This window comes from Vespa crabro, chromosome 1 (assembly GCF_910589235.1).
Source record: "Vespa crabro chromosome 1, iyVesCrab1.2, whole genome shotgun sequence".
NCBI classification, from domain to species: Eukaryota; Metazoa; Arthropoda; class Insecta; order Hymenoptera; family Vespidae; genus Vespa; species Vespa crabro.
In genome coordinates, this window is record NC_060955.1 from 8,148,194 (window position 1) to 8,163,193 (window position 15,000).

General features: G+C 41.4%; 1 protein-coding gene across 7 annotated transcripts in view; it reads left to right on the forward strand.

Moving 5' to 3' along the window:
• The window catches only part of LOC124432777 (nucleolar protein 4-like), a 57,504-nt gene that overhangs the window by 3,095 nt on the left and 39,409 nt on the right, over nucleotides 1-15,000 (forward strand). For 2 of the 7 annotated variants that reach the window (XM_046981963.1, XM_046981962.1), the window contains exon 1: nucleotides 3,149-4,895. The exons of 2 other annotated variants lie outside the window; for them this stretch is intronic. Coding sequence is in view for 2 of the 5 variants with exons in the window: in XM_046981959.1 (XP_046837915.1) it covers nucleotides 5,204-5,248 (45 nt within the window). In the remaining 3 variants the exon portion in view is untranslated. Of the gene's footprint in view, nucleotides 1-3,148; nucleotides 4,896-5,061; nucleotides 5,249-6,058; nucleotides 6,084-15,000 lie in introns of those variants that run through there. 3 more of the 7 variants (XM_046981959.1, XM_046981964.1, XM_046981961.1) reach the window with 3 other exon arrangements.

Here is a 15,000-nt window from a genome sequence, read left to right on the forward strand (position 1 = left end):
CATACTGGGATTATCTAGATGTACATGGGCATATTTTCATTTTTTTTCTTTTTGTTTTTTTTCCTTCTTTTTTTTTATCTTGTATCATATGAGAGGTTAACACGGATAGTGGGATTGATTCAGAAACTCTTGAAGAGGAGGGAGATGACGCGTTCTTGGAGACGAGATGAGTACGGACGTGGGCGATGATTCATAGAAAAGTTTTCTGAGATGTATATGTCTTATGTACACATATCTACTACCTGTTTATTTCGCTGTTAATCTACGTCACTCTTTTTTTTAACGCAATAATATCGTTATCTCATAAGTTATCTTATTAATCGATTTAGAATAAAGACATGGAGAATATTGTATTTCTTTCTTAATTGTGACAATAGAGACATGGAGGAGAATCGTTGTAAAGTTCTCGGTAGGGGTGATAGGTTCCTAGAATACGTCCGGGTGCCTTTGTTCTGAACCGACGCGACGACGACGACGACGACGTCGAGGACACACAAGTGTTCCCGTACTTTTCTCAGCGCGTTAAAAGCGTTAGCCATATATACCTGAGTCGATACATCATCGTAATGTACGTGTGTGTATATATCGGCATCATGGAAAAGAGAAAGAAAAAGAGGAAGAGAGAGAGGGAGAAAGAGAGAGAGAGAGAAGAAGAGGAAGAGAGAGAAAGAGAAATAGAGGGGCCGCCTGGTATTCACGTATTTGTGTTACTAATAGAAGTCTAAATCGACGGCAGCGAGTGGCCAACGAGCGTGTATTATTCGCCGATGAATTATTACACCTCGTCAAGGATCCCGTGCGGCTTTCTTACATAACCACCTACATCGTTCACATCTTCCCGCTATAGTCCAGTAAAGCGTTTTGAGTGAAAAGAACGTCGTTGCCGCTACTACTCCACTTTCTTAAAGAACATTTTTCGTTTCAAGAGAAAATACACGTCTTGCATCCCGATGATAGCTTGTGTCGCCTGTTCGCGTATATAGGTATGTGTGTGTGTGTGTGTGTGCGTGTTCGCACTTGTATGTATGCATGTGTGTGCGTATAGAATCGAAAGCGACGAGACGATCGGATATCGTTTTACTTTCGCCGGAAAGTTCGAAGACCTTTTTTTCTCGGTCGTTCCTTGCGTTAGCCGAAGTTTTCTACCCCTTAGGAACAAACTGTTGCTTAGATCGTTATCGCGTACAATACGGCCGAATGAATTTGCCATTCTAGCAGTCGTATTTCGAAAGAGTCAATGGAATTAGAAGCGTTTCTTGCTACCGAATGAAAATTGTTTATATTCTCTCTCTCTCTCTCCCTCTCTCTCTCTCTCTCTCTCTCTCTGTCTGTCTTTATCTATCATTTTTCAAAATAGTACAAATCACAGTACATAAAATTTCATTAGATTGATTTAACATGAAAGTCAGACTTACGAACGATTAACCTATGGAAATAACAATGTCGAATAAACAACGATTTCGTGTATATCAAAACGGAACTGAAGGGAAAAGATTACCTAATGCGGAAAAGTTCGGCTCTAAGAATATGTGAATGTTGAGAGCGTTTTATGTACACAGAACGACCTATTTTCCGAGCATTCTTTTTCTCATTGGTATGCGAAAAAGGGTGAAAAAGAGGAGAGAAAGAGAAAGGATCGAAGGTGTAGACCAGGAGAAAGAAAAACGCAAACTTCTTTCTTTCTCTTTCTCTCTCTTTCTCTCTCTCTCTCTTTCTCTCTTTTTCTTCGTTTCTAAGAAGATCGACGATATCTCGGGATCCCGGCACAGTGCAAAGGAAGAAATGTACGAATGTGTGCATGGGAGTTATACACGCGTAACGATATCACAGAGACGATGACACCAAAGAAGAAGAAGAGAAAGAAACGAGGAAAGAGGAAAGAGAGAACAGAAGCGGTAATGCAGGTACGTACGTAGAGACGTAGAGAGATAGGAGTACAGAACACGTGAAGAGGAACTGAAGGGGGAAGGGAAGTGAGAAGCAATAGGAGCTCGTACCCTTCTAAGCGTACATATACCTCTACCTAGCACACCCATGGAAGTTGGTTCTAGGGAGAGGTAGAGAAAGAGAGAAGGAGAGAAGGAGAGAATGAGAGAGAGAGAAAGAGAGAGATAGAGAGAGAGAAAAGGAGAGAGAGAGAGAAAGAGAGAGAAGAGAAAGAGAGAGAAGAGAAAGAGAGAAAACGCAGCCCTTGGTCTCTGCCCTTCCCTGTCCATCGTCCGCACCCCTGTACATCCCTCACCGTCCACCCTTCACCCTGGTCGACCCCTTACGAGCCTTCAAACGTGTCCTTTCCTACCCGTCCCGTCCAGCGGTGCGGACCCCACGATGAGAAGGACTACGATGAGGATGAGGAAGAAGAGGAAGAGGAGAAGGAGGTAAAGAAGGGAGAGTAGAGAGGAAGAGGACGGGGTTCTGACAGTGACAGACCCTACCTTACCGTCACCACCGTCGTCTACTACGGCAGTGGTATACACGCTCTACTCAGCTTCGCTGGTGCCGCTCGTGGTAGTAGTGCCGCTTAGTTGGTGGGGAGGGTCGATGGTTGTCGAGAGGTGGTGCGGGGGGGGGGAAAGGAGGAAAGAGAGAGAGGAGTGGAGAGGAACGATGTGGGCGCCAAGAGGAGGATAGGGAAGGCAAGTGCGGGGAAAGGAAGGTCCGTTGAAGTGAGAGAGGTACCTAGCGAAGAGAGGATCGAAAGGGGTGAGAACGAGAAAGAGAGAGAGAGAGAGGGAGAGAGAGAAAGGGAGCGATGGGGAGCTCGGTTGAGGAAGACAAGGACGCGAGAGTCCTGAAAGGGCGCGGCGAGTAGAGAGGGGAGTATAGTTGGTGAACGAGAGAATGAGAGAGGGAGAGAGAAAGAGAGAGATGAGTTGCCTCGTGGTTGGGTCAGAGAGGCGTCGGGAGATCGAGCGAGCACGCAAAAGAGAGAGAAAGAGAGAGAGGGGGAGATATAGATAGTATGAAAGTGGGAATGAGAGAGAGACAGCGATAGGGGAACGGGAGCGGCAGGACGGAGGGGCGGAGTAGGAGTGCGCGGCAGCGGCGACGAGAGAGTTGGAGGTGGAGGTGGTGAAGGAGGTTGTGGCAGTGGAGGTGGAGGACGGTGATGTGGTGGTGGAGAGGGGCAAAAGAGGAGAGGGGGTCGCCAGCGCGTCGCCAGTCGCCAGTTCGCCGTGAGCGCTCGTGATGCGAGGACGTTCTGTGATTTCATCTAGGAGCGTAACGTCGCTTTCTCACCTCGAGCTTTGAAAAGAGGGAAAAAGAGAGGAGAGAAAGAAAGAGAAAGAAGTAGAAATAGAGATAGAAAGAGAGAGAGAGAGAGAGAAGGAAAGAGAGAGAAAGAGAGGAGAAAGAAAGAGAAAGAAAGAAAGAGATAAGGAGAGAGAATTGCGGCTCCCATCGCGTTCTATTCACGCCTGTCATCTTTTTTCGTTGCCGTTTGCTTATCGTCACTCGCGCGCGCGATTTGGACTCTGACGAAAGGTGAAAAGACGCGCTGATAGAGAGGGAGGACAGACGGACAGACAAATAGGAATATAGAGTGGGGAGAAAAGAAGATTCCACGAACGGGTAAAGCGAGAAAGAGTGAGAAAGCTTTTCAAAGGTGAAAGAGAAAGGGAGAGATATAGAGAGAAAGAGAAAGAGATAGATATATAGATAGATAGATAGATAGAGAGAGAGAGAAAGAGAGAGAGCTTTTTTTAACGTGCAGCATGTAACGAGAAGATCGGCCTTCGACGACGAGACATAGAGTAACCTTGTTTCTGCGTTCCAACCTACGCTCTTCTCATGACACATACATATACACAGAGAGAATACAATCACTCACTCATACACAAATACATGTCTCTCCCATAACTCCGTAAGCTTTAGAAAGGAAGCACGACGAGCGGAGAGAACGCACGCCACGACATTTTTCCGCTCGAAATACGTAGTATATACGAAGTACATACGTGCGTACGTAGTTCGAAGGTGGTGGAAGTTCCGAGAGAGAGAGAGAGAGAGGGGGAGAGAGGAAGAGAGAGAGAGAGACCGAGAATATATCACGTCGAAGGATCTCGCAGAGGAGAGAGACCAGCTGATCGTGGATCGCGGATATATACACGTTGCTGCTCTTCGCGCCGGATAAGTTCGCCGCGGCGTGTGTGCGTGCGCGGCTCGATCGTGTCGTCGTCCTACGTCGGCCGCCTACTCCTTTTACTCCTCTTTTGCAGAAGATAGAATAAGAGAGAGAGAGAGAGAGAGAGAGAGAGAGAGAGAGAGAGGGAGAGAGAGAAAGAGAGAAAGAAAGAGAGAGAGAGAGAGAGAGAGAGAAAGAGAAAAGGAGAGAGAGAGAGAGAGAAGAGTGGGAGAGAAAGAGAACATACGTTTTTGTGACGTTACCGTGGTGGACAATGACGGATTCGAGCGGACAGATAGTGTGTGCGTGTTAGTTGGAGATAGAGAAAAGAGAAAGATAGATAGAGAAGACGACAGTAGAGAAAAAAGAAGGGGAGCATAAAGAGAGGGGGAGAGAGAGATAGACAGAGAACCAAGTGTCGAACTTTGCTACGTGATATCAACGTTAAAGTTGTGCGTGAAAGGGGAATCGCGCGATGCGTTAAAGTGTGAGAAAGAGAAAGAACGAGAGAGAGAGAGAGAGAGAGAGAGAGAAAGAAAGAGAGAGAGAGAGAGAGAGAGAGAGATAGGTGATATAGAAAGAGAGAAAAGAAGAAAAAGAAGAAACTATTTGGACTCTCATTGCTTTCTTCTCCGTTCGATCTGATCGAGGGAGAATCTTCGTCGTCGTGGTTAAAATTGACGCGGGTGGGTACGCTCCTCCCGCATAAGGGAGAAAGACAAGGAAAGATAGCGGCGAAGAGAGACGGAAGACACTCGACGAAGGGGAGAAGGTACGAGAGGAATTGAAGAGAGGCTGCACGCGAGAGAAAGAGACCTTTTTTACTCCGTTCGCTGAAAGAGAGAGAGAGAGAGAGAGAGAGAGAGAGAGAGAGAGAGAGAGAGAGAGAGAGAGAGAGAGAGAGACATCATACACACACACGAACATATATCTATGTATATATATATATATATATACATATACACACACGCACATTGAGCGATAGAGATAGGAAGAGAGGGGTGTGTGTGCGTGCGAGAGAGAGAGAGAGAGAGAGAGAGAGAGAGAGAGAGAGAGAAAGAGGACGCATCGCTTCTGAATATGTCCGCGAAGCGAAAGGCCACTGCCATCATGCAGCACCACAAGGTGAGTCTAATGGAGATCGGCATTGGAACCACGTGATCGACTTCTTTCTTTCTTTCGACGCGACGTATGTATGTATGTACGTACTTATTCGAGCACGCGTTTTACGAACGAGCTGACTCGACTCGCGATCGAGTTTGCTTTTCGATCGTCCCGTCGGTCCTGTCCCGCCCCATTTGATCCCTTCACCTTCCCGCCCTCTTTGACCCTCCGACCCTCCTTCGCCTTCCTCCCTTCCACCCCCTTCACTCTCTTAGCACTCATTTTTCTTTTTCTGCTTTCTCTTAATTTCTTGTCATTTTTACGAACAAGCTTGTTTTGATTCAACTATCTTCATTTGTTTCCTTCATTCTCTTTTTCTCGTGAAGAACTTTGTTATCTTTTCGATTGATGATTACATAAAAAGAAAGAAAGAAAGAAAGAAAGAAAGAGATAAAAGAAGAGAAAGAAAAACAACGAAAATGTTTTTTTCTCTACGCTCGCGTGTAAAAAACCTATGCGTAACGAAAAACCTATGCATTTCCGAGTTTTTTCCTTTTCTTTTTCTTTTTTGTGTTTTTTGTGCCTTTTGTACTTTTTGCTTTTTGGAGTTTTTTGTTTTTTTGTGGTTTTTTCTTTTTTTCTTTTTACAGAAAACGTTCTCTTTTTGCCCTCGTGTCCTTCATTCGCAGAGAAAGAGAGGAAGAGTGGAAAGTGAGAGAGAGAGAGAGAGAGAGAGAGAGAGAGAAAGAGAGAGAGAGAAAGAGAGTGAGAGAGAGAACGGCGGCTCGTTACGAAACTCATTATTCCATGGCACCTTTTCCCTTTCTGGAGAGGAAAAGGGGAGTAGAGACAAATGGTATAGTAGTTTTAATTGAAAGAGTTGTTTAATCCGTACTCCTCATACTATCCTTCTTCTCCTCCTCTTCCTTCTACCTCCTCCTCCTTATCTTTCTTTTCTTTCTACCGCACGCGAAACGCGCTTTTTTGAGAAATCGAGATCGAAAGGACGGATTTCGAAAAAATTAAATTCAATTGATCGAATCAATCGATTTTTCTCTTTATTTATTCAAACACGTCTCCTCGGGAAAATTAAACAACAATTACGTGGAAACATCGAACAAATCGTCATCGCCGTTATCTGAACCGATTTTTTCTCCTTGATCGTCGTAGAAGTCAGAGATTAGAATTAGATATATTATCGTGCAGACGTAATCCCATCGACAACAGATCGCGTTGCTCTTTCGATCGACTTCGATCGTACACGTGTTATGTGAGAAAAAGAGAACGACTATTTATAATTTCCTTTCTCTCTCTCTTTCTTTCTCTTTTTTCTCTTTCTTTCTCTCTCTCTCTCTCTCTCTCTCTCTCTCTCTCTCTCTCTAACACTCTCTCATTCACTCTTTCTCTATTTCATTATATTGAAACGCGAAGCTTTCCGAGGCTGCTTCTAATTAACGCGCGATTATAATCGATGTGTTTGACGGCCAAGATCGCGATTCTTATTACGTGTATTTTACCATACATATAATACGTAGACATTTGTATTTCATATGTATATAGTACGTTTGGTTGAGATGGAAATTTAAAGAACCATTCGACTTTTCGATTATGTATGATGAAAAAGACGAGAATAAATATAATAAAAACGATAAAAAATACGTCCAAATCTTTTAATTGGTATTGTCGTTGGTAATTATTGAAGTGTTTATTTATTGTGAAAGTATGAATTACTCACCGTTCCGTATTAGATCGTCGAAAGAATAACAAGAGAATAGAAAAGAGAACAAAAAAAAAAAATAAATAAAACGAAAATAAAATTATAAAACAAAATTATTAAAAAAATCGAAAAGTCTTTCGTTTACCACAGTTTTTCTCTTTTCTTCTCTTTCTTTTGTCTATGTCCTTCTTTCTCCAGTTGCTGTCAAAGTCAAGTCCGGAAGTTTAATAGTAGCACCGTTGGGCACGTGTTCAACTTCGGGCCTCTTGCCACGGCTCGGGCAAGAATACGCTCGATTTCACGTATACGATTTCGTTTGGGGGCTTGAGAAAAGAAAGATACATAGAGAGAGAGAGAGAGAGAGAGGGAGAGAGAGAGAGAGAGGGAGAGAGAGAGAGAGAGAAAGAGAGAGAGAGAGAACGTCCCCTGTTTCCTTTTCTTCTCTAAAGCCGATGAATTTTTCGGTCCATTTAACAGCACCGAACCTGAGTCGCATGGCAAAATAGGTGCGTTTAAAAAAAAAGAAGAGAAAAAAAGGAAATAAAAAAGCGTTTGTGAGAGTAGGAAAAGAGAGAGAGAGAGGAAGAGAGAGAGAGACAGAGAGGAGGGGAAGAGGGTGAGTGAAAAAATATAAACACACGCGGACCGGCTGATTGGAAGTATTAAAGTCGCACACGAATTGAAAAGATCGATCCGATCGTAATCGAGTCGCGAAAGTCGAGTTTAGAGTTGAGGTAGGTTTGGGACGCGCACGTTCCTTCTTTCTCTTTCTCTTTCTCTCTTTCTCTCTTTCTCTCTTTCTCTCTCACTCTTTTTCCATCCCACTCCCTCTCCGAGCATGTCTCTTTTTCTCTTCTTCTTCCCTCACTATCTTCCAACTTCTCTCTCTCTCTTCTCTTTCTCTATCTGCCTCTCTTTCATCCTCTTCCTTTCGGGCCATTATCTCTCTTCGTCGCGCGCCCGCGCATTCCTCTCTCGCTCTTTTGCGTTCCAACAGGTTATATTTTTCCACCGGCAGCGGAATCTTTCTTTCTCTTTCTATCCTCTTTTCCTTTCGTCAACTCTCTCTCTCTCTCTCTCTCTCTCTCTCTCTCTCTCTCTATCTCTATTTCTATCTCTCTTTCACTCACTCCCCCTTTATTTCTTACTTCCTCTATCGTCGAATCATTCATGATCCATCTTCGATTCTTCTTCCGTGTATCGTATCTATATATCTTTTTTTGTCTTTCTTTCTCTCTTTCTTTTGAGATCGCCCACGTTCTTCGTACTCGTTTACGTTTCTATTCATTTTTCTTCTTGACTTAGTCGCGTATGCGTCGTCGTCGCTGTGAATTTAACACTTTCTTATTTTCTCTCTCTCTCCCTCTCTCTCTTTCTTTCTTAATCTCTTTTTCTCTCTCTGTCTGCTTCTCTCGTTAGCTCGTCTTCATCTAATCAATATTCTTTTTGAAAAAAAGATAAAGAGTTCGGTTTTGATTCGGATTTAATGAAAAGATAAAGCATGCGCAAAGTATCCTTAACGATGCGAACGTAATAATTTGGCGTAAATGGTTTTTACGTGTTGTTAGTTTTTCAGTTAAAAGCTTGATTAATATATTCAATGGCGTTTTTAATACGTTCGACGTTAATCGTGCTCGTTCTATAAAGTTGCAGCAACTATCGTGGCTGGTCGAAGGTTTATCCGGTGGATCTTCCAAGATCGAAACGTTTTACTTTTCCTTTTTATTTGGTTAAAGATGAGAAACAATTGTGATTTCTCGTGACGAAAAAGAAATAAAAATGATTTCTTTAACTAACGCTATGAGAAAAATAATATATATATATAGTATTATATATATATAATATATATATAATATATAATATATATATATATATATATATATATATATATATATTATTTTATAATACTCAAATATAGAAAATTCTACTTTCGTTAAAAAAATGATCGACTGGTACGGAAGATTGGAAAAATGAGAGGATCCGAGAAAAAAATATTAAAAGTTTGAAAGCGTTCCCGTTTGAAAGCACCACGAATCCCTTCTTTTCTCTTCCCTTCCTCTCATCTTTTCTCCTTCTTTTTTAATCAGTATAAGTGCACCTTACGTACGTATCAACCTGACTTAATTTCTTTCTTCGAATCCATGGTTTATCGAATGAAATGTGGTCTAATAACGTGTTAATCGCATTATAATTAACTTTGTTAAACACGTATTGATTAATTCAATTATCGGTCGATAAAAAAGACGACACGTTACGTATTATATTTCGAAATCGAAGAACCTCCCTCGTTTATATTAAGGTCGGGAGGGGTGCAAGGAGGGTGAGGGAGGGGTAAAAAAATTAAAAAAAAGAAAAAAATGAATGTTCCCGAGCGAACATTGAAGTTCGAAGCGTCGAAGCGTAGACGACGAGGGGAGAGAGAGAGAGAGAGAGAGAGAGAGAGAGAGAGAGAGAGAGAGAGGGAAAAAATATATATATTGTTTCGTACCTTAGGTGTATTCGAGAAAGTCGTCTCTCTCGTCTCGCTCAAACGACGAAGGGGACACGAGGGTAACGAATAAGTATGAGAAGAAGAAGAAAAAGATGATGATGATGATGCGGTCGATGCTTTCAGAAGCGCACGAGAATCCGGATCGCTAATGAGGCGTGCGATTCTCTCGTTAAAGGATTAAATTACGGTACGCGGGAAGTCTCTCGTCGTCGGTTTGGCGGCTGCCACGACGAGAGCCGACTGCTCATTTTAACGGTAATCTTTGCCGATTTTCTATGGTTTCGCGTCGGGATTCTTGCGAGAAGCAAGAAATTCATTCGTGACCTCTCTCTCTCTCTCTCTCTCTCTCTCTCTCTTTTTCTTTCTCTTTTCTTCCCTTTAAAAAATAAGAAAAAACAAAATCTGAAAATTTTTTTCTTTCGACTTCGAAGGGAAGTTAGCTAGACGGCTGGCTAGCTAGCTCTATTCTCCGATCTCGAATGATATTTTGCAACAATTCAAATATCCTTTTTTTATTTTTTTTTCTTGCTCATGTTTTTCCTTCGTGTCGATTGAAAAGAAAAACGAAAAAAAAAAAAGAAAAAAAAAGAAAAAGGGAAAAGCGAATCATTTGCCATTCTTAAATTATCGTAGAACAGAGGATAACTTTCTCCATTCGTTTCATACGCGTTGATGTAGGGGAGGATAGAAAGAAGAGGGGGTGCGCAAAAGACGACGCTACGTTGTACAGGGGTTAAGAGTGAGATACAACGAGGAGTGCGAGTCACCCCTCCCCTCATATTCCCACCGAAGTAAGGGCCAGTATGGATTTCCCATAAGATCAGGTATATTCGTGCCTGGAACCGACAATGGAAGGGTGCAACGGCGAGCTCGTCCGAGAAACCTGGAGAAAAAGAGAGAGAGAAAAAGAGTCAGTGAATATGTGTGAGAGAGAAAGAGAGAAAGAGAGAGAGAGAGAAAGGGAGAAAGAGAAAGAGAAAGAGATGAACAGGAATGGGAAAAGTAAGTGAGAGAGGGAGAGAGATGCAGGAAACGTAAAAAGAAAGGAAGATAGATAGATAGATAGATAGACAGAGAGAGAGAGAGAGAGAGAGAGAGATATGCAGGAAACGTAAAAAGGAAGGCAGATGAAGAGAGAAAGAGAAATAGGAAAAAGAAGAGAGATAGGAATAGCCCTTCTCTTCTCTTTCTCTCATTCCCTTTGGAACCACCCCAGTACTCTCATCTCACCCCATTTCGAGGCTGCTTTTCCCTGTCGGCCGTCGAGTACAGCGCGTTCCAAATACGTCCGTCCAAACATTTCCTGTCTTTCCAGGCATCCTTCAAATGACTACTACACTTGTGTACATACGTATCTGTAGATATAGTGTGTATTATATCTATATTCTATACACACACACACATATATATATATAGTACATATATCAAGGGCAGAGAGCTCCTTTAGGTAACGTGTGTTGTTTACGCATATGCATGACGTATCTATCTCTTGTCTCCCGCTTTCTTTTCGTGACTCGACGAAAACTAATCTTCAAAATTTTTGGAACTTCTCCGATATCTGATCGATCATCTTTAAACTTTATCCGTCATTTACGTTAATAATTATATTGAAGAATGATATGCCAGGATATTTTATCTCGAGTATTATTCATCGTCAAACAAATAAGAAAAATTCTAGTCATTCAGAATTCTCGTTTCGTTCTTCTCGTAAAAACTTCCATCGATAATTCTCGGCAAATGATTTTCTATGATCGATATTTCTATCTTTCGATCTGATCTAAACGATCTCTCATTGTTCGCATACTTCGATATTACTCTCTCTCTCTCTCTCTCTCTCTCTCTCTCTCTCTCTCTCTCTCTCTCTCTCTCTCTCCCTCTTTCTCTCTCTCTTTCTCCGTCTTTCTTTTCGTCTTTTATGAAATTAGCGAGATGAGTCGACCATTCGGAATGAACGATATTGCTTATCGACGTTGTCTTCTCGTTTGTCGAGTGCTATATTGTCGTGCAACAAGGAAAGGGAGAAAGAGAAAGAGAAAGAGCATAAGAAGGGAGTATATACGTACGCCCAACGAACGACTGCGACTTCGTATATAGGTGGTAGGCGTGAGTTGATAGCGAGGTGATGTTTGTTGCTAGCTGTCGGCTGATTCAGAGAGCCATCCGTGTCAAGGTACACCGCCATCGACGCCGTCGTCGTTCCTCGTCGTCATTGTCGCGTTGCAATACGTTGTGTCGTTTCATGTATATATATATATACACACACACATACACATACTAAAATTGAATCTCTTGCGTTCTTTCTCAACGATCATATATTACGTATACACGCGCACATATACATGTATATGTACACGTGTACGATACATACCATACAAAAGTGCGAGTAACTCGACCAAAGACCATCGTGCGAACGGAGATAACAGGAGAAGGGGGGGAGGGGAAGAGATAGAAGAATGAGTGTGCGTGAAAGAGAAACAGGGGAGGAGGAGGAAACGAGAACCGAGATCCGATGGACTTCAGCTAGTTTTTTTCTTTCTTTTTTTTTTTTTCACAGAGATCGTCGTCCAATTTGTTTGCGTTCTATACCCATGGATAGGATGTATCGTTGATTTTTCGGAGTTTTTATTGTGGACCGTACCCGCTATGGCAACCTACGCGAAATATTTCCTCCGACACGGATTTTAAGTGTTATAAAGCGACGAAATTCAATGATACGATTCCAATCAAATAGCGTTGGGTATTTAATTTTCGTTGGTCCTAATAATTGCGAATAAATTCTTCATCTGTATTATGTCTTCGCTCTTTTAATTATTTTTTTTTATTAATGAAGAAAAATAAAAATTCGATTTTACGTTTATTATGGCTTTCCATCAAATTTCATCCAACTTGTTTTTATTCACAAGATATTTGGTACGCTTATGGTAGTTGTCAAAATGAGACACGTTCTCTTTTTAGCGTAAAGCTATCGGTCGCAGAAGTTTGTGTGTATCGCTTTGTTTGAGTCATCGCCCGTACGAAGGTCGGAGACAGGAAAGGTTCTAACCTGACCTGCCTTATTCGCGTTTCGACTTGCAATGGTCGATGAAATGCCTACCTGGTGACGCGATTGTTTGTAATTCTTTAAAGCGAGTCTAGTTAAAGTATGGAACGAATCCGACGATCGAGATAGACTTGGAAAAGTTTTCCTACTTTACTCCTTTTTCTTATTTCTTTTTTTTCCTCTCATTTGCCAAACTTAGATCAATTTGTCTTTTGACCCATTTCATGAAGTCGAAGATGGATTAAACAAGAACGAAATCAAATCGATATTCTTTCTTTTGATTTATGATCGATCGAGGAATACAGATATTGCAATACGAAAAGGAATAAAATCGGCTATAATTCAATTACGTATATGGAGTCAAAATGAGAGAAAGAGAAAAAGATAGAGATATAGAGATAGAGATACGGATAGAGAGTGAGAGAGAGAGAGAGAGAGAGAGAGAGAGAGAGAGAGAGAGAGAGAGAGAGAGAGAGAGAAAGAGTAAGAGTAAGAGTAAGAGAGACGAACTCCAATTCTTCCTTTTCTCCCTTTTCCTTTTACCTACTCAACGTTCGACCTGTCAGTTAAGAAGACTGGCAAATCAGGTGAATCGTTAAATTTTTATAAAAGCTTCGCGCGCTACTTCGAATTAGTCACCAAGTCAATTAGTTCTATGGAGAAAGAAAGATAGAGTCATATATATATATATATATATATATATATATATATATATATATGACTATGTATATATATACGACTATATATATAGAGAGAGAAAGAGAGAGAAAGAGAAATAGAGAGGGAGAAATTCGATTACGTATCCCAGACATTTGCAATCCTGAACCTAGGACAAGGAAAAGAGCTTTTGGACGCGTCTTCTCCGCATTGAAAGTTAATAACAGATAATCGACGTGAACTCGCTTCTAAGACGAAGGGCTAAGATGTAATACGAACGGAAGAGAGTACGAAAGGGGTTGGTCGAAGGAAATTCTCTAACCAAAGATAGAATATATCTCTTCCTTCCGTGGGGTCGCGATTAAATTCGTTTCCCGAAAATATCCAAATATTCTCCGTTCTCCTTTGAAATCGTCAATTACACAGAGAAGATTCTGGATCGTTCGAGGATCCAAGATTGGACGTGGTGCACTCTCGTTGATAATTATACTTTGGTCTGATGATCTTCATTATTCATGTGCGTAGATAACGCGATCGTGCAACGAGAATGGTTTTCTCTTGCTTTTCGACTTTGGAATACACTCGATGAAGACAAAGATATTAGAAAATAGAGAGAGAGAGAGAGAGAGAAAGTCTTGAAGTCATCCATGTAACTACCCAAAGAGGATAAATTATTAGATTATGTCTCATTTACACATGTGACTAACACTACTCTTTCGCCGAATTTAATATAATAATAATAATGAGAACACCAACGAGAGAGAGAGAGAGAGAGAGAGAGAGAGAGAGAGAGAGAGAGAGAGAGAGAGAGAGAGAGAGAGAGAGAGAGAGAGAGAGAGATTTCTCATCGTCGACATCTTTGGTGAATATAACGGTGAATAAAGTGGGAGAAAATTATGTTTTCGAAAACAAACGAATCCATCTCGTCTTCTAGATTTTAACCAGTTTACGAGATTAAGGGAAACGGATTATTTCGTTGAGGTGTGCCATATTTCTAGCTCTTTCTCTACACTCTTTCCGGAACGACGACGAGAACAATAACAATACTCGCTCGGAATAGAGGCAGGAAGAACAAATGAGAAAGAGAGGGAAAGAGAAACAGAGAGAGAGAGAGAGAGAGAGAGAGAGAGAGAGAGATGGAGAGAGAGAGAGAGAGAGAGAGAGAGAGAGAGAGAGATGGAGAGAGAGAAAGAACAGGACAGAATAGTAGTAGTAGATGCGCTTAAATAATTGGATGGCAGCTTTTTAAAAGCCGTAATCTAGTTTTCATACAGGCATCGCTTTAATGGATCACAATCTATCGGATCGTCGGTTTTTCCCTGCCGTTGGGAAGCTTTGCATTTAGTTATCCCAGTGTTACCCTCTCCTCGTTTTGCCACACGCAACCCTTTATCCGAACTTTGCCTTCTGTTTCGTGCTAATGTCTGAAAAAAAAGAAAAAAAAAGAAAAGAAAAAGAAAAGAGAAAGAGAGAAAGACAGAGAGAGAGAGAGAGAGAGAGGGAAAGAAAATCATTTAATGAGAAACACAGGGTAATCCAATACCGATATTGGTCTGCTTCGGTATGAAGTCGATAGTCGTTACATGTAAGCACGGCTCTAATTAAAAAATATCAGCAGACGAAATCAATGTCCGGCTTTCGAAAAAATTATTCCACTTTTTTTCTTTGTTTTTTTCTTTCTTTTTTTTTCACATTTTTTTCTCTTTTTTTCCTTCCTTTCTTTTTTCTTTTTATTTTTTTTTAACTTTACTTTCCTCTAGTCTCATAAATCTCATTCATTTTCTTTTTACTTTCGAGGGCTAAACATTTCACGATATCTTCAGTTTCTCGCTTTTGTCGGAGTGAACTTCGAGTTCGGAAAAAAAGAA